Source organism: Camarhynchus parvulus, chromosome 24 (assembly GCF_901933205.1).
Source record: "Camarhynchus parvulus chromosome 24, STF_HiC, whole genome shotgun sequence".
NCBI lineage: Eukaryota > Metazoa > Chordata > Aves > Passeriformes > Thraupidae > Camarhynchus > Camarhynchus parvulus.
In genome coordinates, this window is record NC_044594.1 from 4,336,393 (window position 1) to 4,344,676 (window position 8,284).

The 8,284-nt window shown below is 51.1% G+C and overlaps 1 protein-coding gene across 1 annotated transcript; it reads right to left on the reverse strand.

Moving 5' to 3' along the window:
• Window positions 1–275: 275 nt before the first annotated feature.
• Window positions 276–3,346, reverse strand: LOC115913095 (transmembrane protein 45B-like). Its single transcript, XM_030964971.1, has 5 exons — window positions 3,127–3,346; window positions 2,660–2,872; window positions 1,848–2,032; window positions 1,076–1,221; window positions 276–820 (listed from the first exon to the last, which is right to left on the reverse strand). The coding sequence occupies exons 1-5, from the start codon at window positions 3,314–3,316 to the stop codon at window positions 691–693; spliced, it is 864 nt and encodes a 287-aa protein (XP_030820831.1). The 5' UTR covers window positions 3,317–3,346; the 3' UTR covers window positions 276–690.
• Window positions 3,347–8,284: the final 4,938 nt, after the last annotated feature.

Below are 8,284 nucleotides of genomic sequence, written 5' to 3' on the forward strand. Positions count from 1 at the left end.
AACATCCCGTCTGCCAGGAACACCAAACCCCTGGCTCATGTGCCTAACTCAGCTTCTGATGATAAACAAGCAGGAGAGCAGCTACCTTCCATCCTTTCCATCCACTGGCCACCCCTCCTTCCCTGGGCAGATTTATCCACATTAAATCATACACAGTCCCACCCCTCAGATATTTCCTCCACTGCCTAAACCATTTTGAATCCAACATAGCCTTAGCCTGCAGCAGGGTGTTCAAGAGATCCACGGAGGAGATGTGTTAAAGCACTTTATTGGTGATCACAGATAGTCTGTACATTCAGCTTAGTACAAAAGCCCCTCCAGAGTGAGGGTTAACACCAGAGTGAACGACAGCCACCAGGAGCTTTGAACGCTGGCTTGGCTCCCTTCTGAGGAAGCAGAAGGGAAATGTTAGAAAAATAGTCTGATTTGCCACTCCAGTTGGACTCCAACAGCAAACTAGTCCTGCAGTCTGCAGCCTGAGCTGCAGCTCAGAGAATTAGGAACTCATGGCTACTAAAGGGATGCACAAGGAAAGATTTGGCATCTCCTGTCATGCTCTGCCTCAGGGTCCTGCCTCCTACTTCTGATGCTCCACTGTCAAGTGCTGCTGTAATTTATCAAGACTAATTAAAAACCTCATCTCAAGAGCTCTAAACCATCAGGGAAGAGATTTCCATGCCCACCACAGCCTCATTTGTCATCCAAGCTGCTCTCTGGCAGCAAGGTGCCACCGGAGCTCTTCTTCCCTCTGTGGAGGCACAAGCCACAGTCCAACTCCACGTCGATGTCCCCAAATTTCAGCTGGCAGGACTCATTGCAGCTGCAGGAGAGACAGTGACAATGATCAAGGACTTGTGGGTAGTGAGACCCACTGGCTCACCCTACCCTGCTTGGGAAGGCCGCTCTGTGGTAGCACAGAGCACACCCCTTCCAGCCAAGCCACACTTGTATACATATGAACACCCACACTCCTTATCCCATGACACACTGGTGCATGGATTTCCCAGCCCACTGTTGGATCTGGGTACTGGTCTTGGCCACCCAGCCCATGCACTGTGCCAGGACCCCCTCATACCAGCGGGATGCAGCAGCATTGGCAGCCACAGTGGCGAGAGCACCCAAGTAGTGCCAGCAGAAGCACATGGTGAGGAACAAGAGGTTGCTGGAGTCGGTCTGGTCCCAACCTGGTCCTCCCCACGGAGGGGACAACACAAACCCAATCTGGTCACAGATGAAAGAGAAGTCAGACTTTAGCACATCCCTCCTGTTTTCCTCCTGATTTTAGCCTACCCTCTGCAGCTGACTGTGGACTAGCACTGTAACCCCAAGTAACGCCTGGGACACTGCCCTTGGCTTCCCCAACCACTGACACAAGGGTGTCAGGAGGGGATGGATTCTCTGTAGATAATCCTTAGGGCTTGCAGTGCAAACCAAGCATCCTGGAAAAGGGTGACATCCAAAAAGTGACATTGCCAGTCTGTGCATTTCCCCCTAGACCAAAAGATGGGAGATTATATGAGAGATTTCCAGATGTTTCCAGTTACTTGGAACAAAGAGAGGAAGAAAATGGACGTAATGAAATTAATAAAAATTCATTATTGTAGTTTCCTTCCCCTGTGGGCTCCAATTTCCATTTTCCATTCATTTCCAGGTCTGTCCATGCTGCTACATTACACATGCACTTCACGATGGCAGCTCTGGCACTGAGCCTCATTTCCTCTTCTTATTTACAAAGGCATTTGAACAGCCTAGAAGTTTAACCCCAACAGATGTGCTACAGGGGCAACCCCATTCCACTCGCCTTCCTGGATGCAAAGATCTGAGGAGAATGCTGGATAGACACTGACCTGCCAAAGCCAAGAGCCCTGGAGAAGGAAGGAGCTGGTCCTGAATGTCTCCAGGATGATATGGTCTCGGTGGAACACCTCTAGCAAGGCACAGAGGGCTCCGGCAAAGATAGCCACAGCCAGCAGGGAGTGGAGGTGCTGGTCCAGCACAGCATCGCTGTAGTCACGGAAACAGAAGAGCAAACCTGCCAAGATCCACCCTGTGTTAGCAAAGGACTTTCTGGGGTTTTTCTCTTAAAAATCATCTGAAAACTCACTCTTAGGCTCCAGGCCTTGCCATGATCTGCCTTGGGGGAAAGAACCAGAGAGCAAAGGCTGCTGTCACCACCTTCCCTCTGCTATCACCAGACAGCCCCAGCACTGTCTCAGCTCTGCTCCCGAGGAACCCCTGTACCTGTGGAGGTCTCTGAGCCCCTTCACCTGGGGGGATCACTGTGTCCCAGCCAGGGCTGCAGGAGGAGCACAGGGACGGGCACCTTGAGCTCAAAAGATGGTGGGGAGCTTTGTATCTGTCCCTCTGCATCCAACCAAGGTGGGAGGATGACATCTTTTTGTAACTTCAAGTGACACAGCTGCTGGTCACCAGGAGAAGCACAGATCCCTCAAGCATCCCCTGTGGCATCCAGCTATGGTTGGATCCATATTTAGGAGGAGCAGGGAGGAGTGATTGTCATAAAGCCAGTGTCATCGTGCATCCACACCCCCTCCAGGTCTGCCTTTGTGGTCCCTAGACTGCCCAGGAGCTGTCACACCCATGAACACTGCAGCAATTCCTTATTCTGTGTCTTCCCCTAGCACCAGGTACAATTCACCTTCCACAAGCAGAGCCAGGGACAGCGAGAGCCGGTCTAAGCCAGGGGGTAGCTTGAGTGGGGAGTGTGAGACCATGTCTGTGATGCCGGAGAGGAGGAAGAAGAGGTAGATGGTGGAGTAGTGCCAGTGGGTGAGGTCAGTCCAGCTGTGCGTCTTGGGGCTGTACAGCTGCAGGTGGGGACCAGTGGGGACAAACTGCTCCACCAGTATCCCTGGACAAAGACAGAAAAGGTCACTTTTCCTTATACATGGGGAAATTACGAGTCTGAGGGAATGTTCTTTTGCAGGTGTGGAGCTGTAAAATTCCTTTGCTGGTGTTTGCCCAGGAGAATGACAGCAAGCTCCTTGTCCCAGGGTGTGCCACAAGCATGTTCCTAAGTCCCACTAAAACAGGCCCAGTGTTGTGGGAGAGGTGCTGCTGTGCTAGTAGATATTGGGGCACAGACTCATCATCACCCTCTCTTACCTACTAGAGCAAAGAAAGCTTTGACCGCGCCTTCGAAGACCTCCGTGTGCCCACGGCCCGGCTGGCCCTCAGCACCCCCTTTCCTCCTGAGGTACTTCAGGGGGTACCTCACCGACCACCACAGGCCAAAGGCGAAGAAGAAAGTGCCCCGGAGGGCACTGCCCAAAAATGTTGTTGGCATCGGGCTCATTCTCTGGACCTGCAAGGACAAACAGTGCCTGAGGACCAACCAAAAGCATCCCCAAGGGAGTTGTTGGGCTGCTCAGTATCTCCAGGGATCCACATCACGACAGAGCAGGTGCACATGGCTCAGGTGCAAACAGGGAATACCAGAAATGGGATATCAGCACAGGGAAACTGCCACTGTGCACCACTGTGTATATGTGTGTATGTGTGTATTTATGTGGCTGCCTATAAAATCAACAGAACTTCATGCCAGAAAACAATACAGTAGTGCCCAAGAAAGTGTAACAGCTATTAGAAGAGGAACCACAACAAAGTTTTTACCAATAAAAAGCAACATGACAATTATTTCCTTAGACCATAAACTTGCTCCAAACTAGGCAATTACCGGGGGTATGAATCCAGTGCTGGATTAGGAGCTCCAGCCAGTGAAGGATTTTCCGGGCTGTGCAGGAGGAGGCAACCCAGGAACCATTAACATTTGGAAAAAGAGCCTTATGCATATTCCACACAACCTTTGTGTTGCACACAAGTGGTGATTTGACACAAGAGATTTCCTCTCCATAGGAAGAAGCATAAAGAAAGCCTCGACTAAGTCAGACCAATGCCAGAGTACCAACTGAGTAGGATGGAGAAGAGCAAAAGTACAGCAAATTTATATCCTGCAAAGTATTTCAGCCATAACAAAATTCCTTAGAAAAATCCCAGTGTAGCGAGTACAGAAAGGAATAAATAATGATCAAAGTGTTTCTAGCATTGTTTTACCTGGGGATGGTCTTGTTCCCTCCAGAAAGACCTCTCGAGCTCCTTGCTCTCTGTAAGCTTCTACTACCTAAGGAGGACTCACTTTTCTCCTCCTCATGGGCTTTCCGGTCCTTTTCTGCAGCTCGGATGTGCACAGAGGAAGGCATTACTCATTCCAATGCTTCCACACCGACCTGCCCTTGCATCACAGATCACATCCTCACTGTGTTTATAAATACCAAAGCAGATCACAAAGGCTGGATGAACAACTCCAGCACGTTCTCCAAGTCCTCCCACACTAGAAAGTAATTAGGCACTGCAAAACAAGGGTAGGATGTGGCATGGCAAGTGCCTGAGGTGAGGGAGAGCTCTGCAAGATGTTCCAGGTCAGGTTATGGCTGCAGAGCTAGCATGGGTCAGACTGGCTCAGCTCTGTGTGGCAAACACAGGATTGGAATGTAGAAATATTGTCATCCTTTGCATCTCTGGGACACAGGCAATCTGGGAAAGGCTCAAATCTATGCTAAGGTTTCCTTTCAGGATGGAAATTACTAAACAGCCTTTCAGGTAGGTGAGAAATGACCCATCCAGGAGCTGGGAATCACGGATGGCTCTCTGCTATATTTGGGGTACCTGCATTAGGGTGAGGTGGTTGAAGCCCCAGGAGAACCCACATCTTTCTTGATTATACCCTGGGCATCGCAGCCAGGACACTTCTCTTCCTTGCACAGACATCTACATCTGAAGCGTCTAACAATAAAGCACATTTAAGCATAGCACAACTGCATGATACATAACCAAATTTTACCATTGTCCTGCTTGTGACTGTAAGGGCAACAGCCTGAAATTGGAGCACACCCTGATTGAGAGACATGTCTGGAACATTAATTTGGCATGATGAAGTGGAGGAGAGAAGGAGAGCAGAGACATCCCAGAGTCCAGAAATGACAAACGTGTCCCACCTGCAGCCCCAGAGGCTGCTCCAAGCCACGCCAGCAGCCAGGATTAACCTGGGGATCTGTCACCCCACATCCACTTGCCATGTCCCCCTTGGCCTGAGTTACCAGCAGACCCAGCTTGCTGTTTCAGAGGCTGCCCCTGCAACCTCCTACCCTGACCATCCCTCTCCACAGCAGAGCAGCCTCGCTCTTCCTTGCAGCACCAGGGACCCCCTTGTTTCACAACCCCTCTGCAGTCCAATCCAGCGAGGCTTTGGGGAGTTGTCATGAGTCTCCTTTGCTTCCCAGCAACTGGAAACAGCCCTTCAACAGCCACCACAGATCCCAGAATGGTTTGGACTGGAAGGGACCTTAGAGTTCATCTCTTTACAACTCCCTGCCATGGGCAGGGACATGTTCTACTAGACCGGGTTGCTCCAAGCCCCTTCCAATCTGGCCTTGAACACTTCTAACACTTCTAAGCATCCAGTCATGTCTTGGGTCATCCCTCTTGTAGCAGAGATGGCCCAAACCACCATCAGAGCAGAAGTTTGCATGTAGCTCACTCACCAAAAAAATAAAAAAAAAAAAAATCCCACCTCCTTTTATAAAACAGCCACTATTCTGCAGCAAAACCAGACGTTTCCAAGCAACAGTCCACTTGCACAGCTCATATATTTGAAGCACAGAAAAACAACCGCCACATTCACAGAGCCCCTCCACCACCCAACAAGCCCAACCCTGACACCCCTGACCCAGTGGCTTTCCCCACTCCAGCTTTGGAGCCCACGCTCACATAAAAGCTCATTTAGCTCCAAGGACGTGGCAGCCAGCAAAGAGCAGAGACACCAGGTTATTTATTCCTCCTGGGAACTGCTCTGTCTGTCAGAGCACTTGAAATATGGCTGCAGACAGAAGTTATTACCTGAGCTGCCCTTCTCCCTCCACAGCTTCCAGGCTGTGGTGCCCCTGCTCAATCCCCCCTGGGAGCTGCCTGCCGTCCTTCCAGAGCCATGCCTGACTGCTCACAGCCTCCTCAGGCTTGGCTTGGGAAGGACAGCATTCCTGCCCAACTTCCAGGCTCTCCCCTGGAGCCATTGCAGCTCCAGATCCATCACCATCCATGATTTTGACCCCACCTGCTCTAGTGGAGGGGATTGCTGCTGTCCCTCTGGATACGCCAGCATTCCCTACAAGCACCCATCAGCATTTCAGGACAGCCAGCTTGTGTGCAGAGGACAAGCTCAGCACCTGGCCACAGACATTTGGGAGGGTTTTCTCTTTGCAACTCCTCCTCCATCCTTGGACATTTCCAGGGATCCAGGGGCAGCCACAGCTTCCCTGAGCAGCCTGTGCCAGGGCCTCACCTTCCTCACAAGGAAGAATTCCTTCCCAATATCCCATATATCCCTGCCCTCTGGCACTGGGAAGCCATTCCCCCTGTCCTGACACTCCAGGAGTGCCTCTCCAGCTTCTTGGGGCCCCTCTAGGCACTGGAAGGGTCTCTAAGGGCTCCCCAGAGCCGTCTCCTCTTCAGGCTGAACAACTTCCCTCCTCTGCTATCATGCAGCTCCAAAACACAATAATCCCCCGCAAAAATGGCTAAAGCCAGAGATTTCTGGCACCATCAGCACCACTTCCACCAGCCTCACCCACAGCTGTCATCACAATGAACCCTTGTCTCTCATGGATGTTCTTCCCATGTTCCTTCTTTTCAAGTTCCAGCAGCCATGGCACAGCTGATCACCAATGTATGGATGGAAGAGTTTACCTGTGACTCCTGCCTGTCCTTCTCCCTCTTCAGATGTGTCAGCAAGGAGGTTATTACTCAGAAGAGGCAGATAAAGGGAGAAGCCACCATGGGGAGGTGCCCCTCAGACAGGATGTTTGGAGCTGAACATTCCATGGGCCAGTTCAAAGCACCCTGAGTCAACCACCTTTCACAACCTGGGCCACCTCCTGTCTGCTATTAAAAAAACAGCCAACAACTCTCCTGGAGTTTGCCACAAAAATCAGAATAAGCAGCCAATTCCTGTTCCCATGGCAACCACGTGTATTCAGTTGTTAGGATGGGGCTGGGGATGACTGGGGAAAGAGCCAAGCAGAGAGAAGGCAGCAGTAAGGTCTGACAGGGCTCTGCTGGAAGTCTGTGAACTCAGCTGCCAGGGACATGATAACCTTTTAGGGGGTCCAATCTTATAAAAGTTGACTGAGGACAGGAGATGTTGTGCCAGAAGCTCACTAACCAGAGTAGAACCTTTGTGAGCTTCACCACCCAGCCCACAGCAGCTGAGAAATGTGGGCCATGGCCCTCTCTCCCCCAAAAGATGGGCAGGCAGGACACAGCAGCCTGTTTCCACTCCTTTTCCTCCCTAATACAACAACGCTGCCCTTCACCAAGCAACCACAGACACAAGCCACCTTGAAGCTGCTGCCCATCCCACTGATGACTGCAGACATGAGCAGTGCAAGTGCTTCAGGCAAATAAATACCTCAGGCCACCTGAGTGTCCTCATGTCCTTCCAGAACATTGAGATGATGGTGCAGAAACATTCAGCATCACCCCAGAGCCCTGCTCAAGCCCCTGACCCTGGCACAGCCACATTCCCAAACCAGCAGTTCTCCTAGGAAGTTGCATATTTCTCTCACTTGTGTTGCCAAACCCACCCCAAGCAAGCTTGCAGAACCAGCCTTGCCCAGAGCCAGCGACCCACAGAAACCCAAGGCTGGAGCAGTACAGAAGCAAAGCAGCCTCCCCAGGGTGATGGGCTGTGGTCCAGCACAGCCAGAAAAACCACCAAGCCATAGCCAGGAGCCTTTTATTCCCATTATCTTCATATCAAGTGGGAGGAAGCAAGGAAAACAAGAGGTTGTGCCGTACACCCATCACTGCTCACTTCCAACGGTGCCTGTGAAGCAGGATGAGTGGAACAGGGATGAGTACACCTGCAAAAGGGTCCTGGGAAGCTCACAGTAGCAAAGGGGCTTCCACAAATGGCAGTTTCACCCAAGCCTAAGCTTAGGAACTTGTTACAATATTAAATCCAAGCATAGGGAGAAATACATGGGAGTTCTTCCTTACAGACCTACCCCTGAAAATAATGCAGGATGAGAACCATACCTTTTTGCAGCAGCACCATCTGCTGAAGAGGACTTCTTTCAGCTCAGTTTTCCTTTCTGCAACCACCTACCTCTACAAACCACTACCACAAAGGGCAGGAAGATGCTTCCCAAGCAGTAGGAGTCAAGCCCTTGAGAAAGTGGGGAAAGACGAAGCGTGAGTCCAGCAGCAG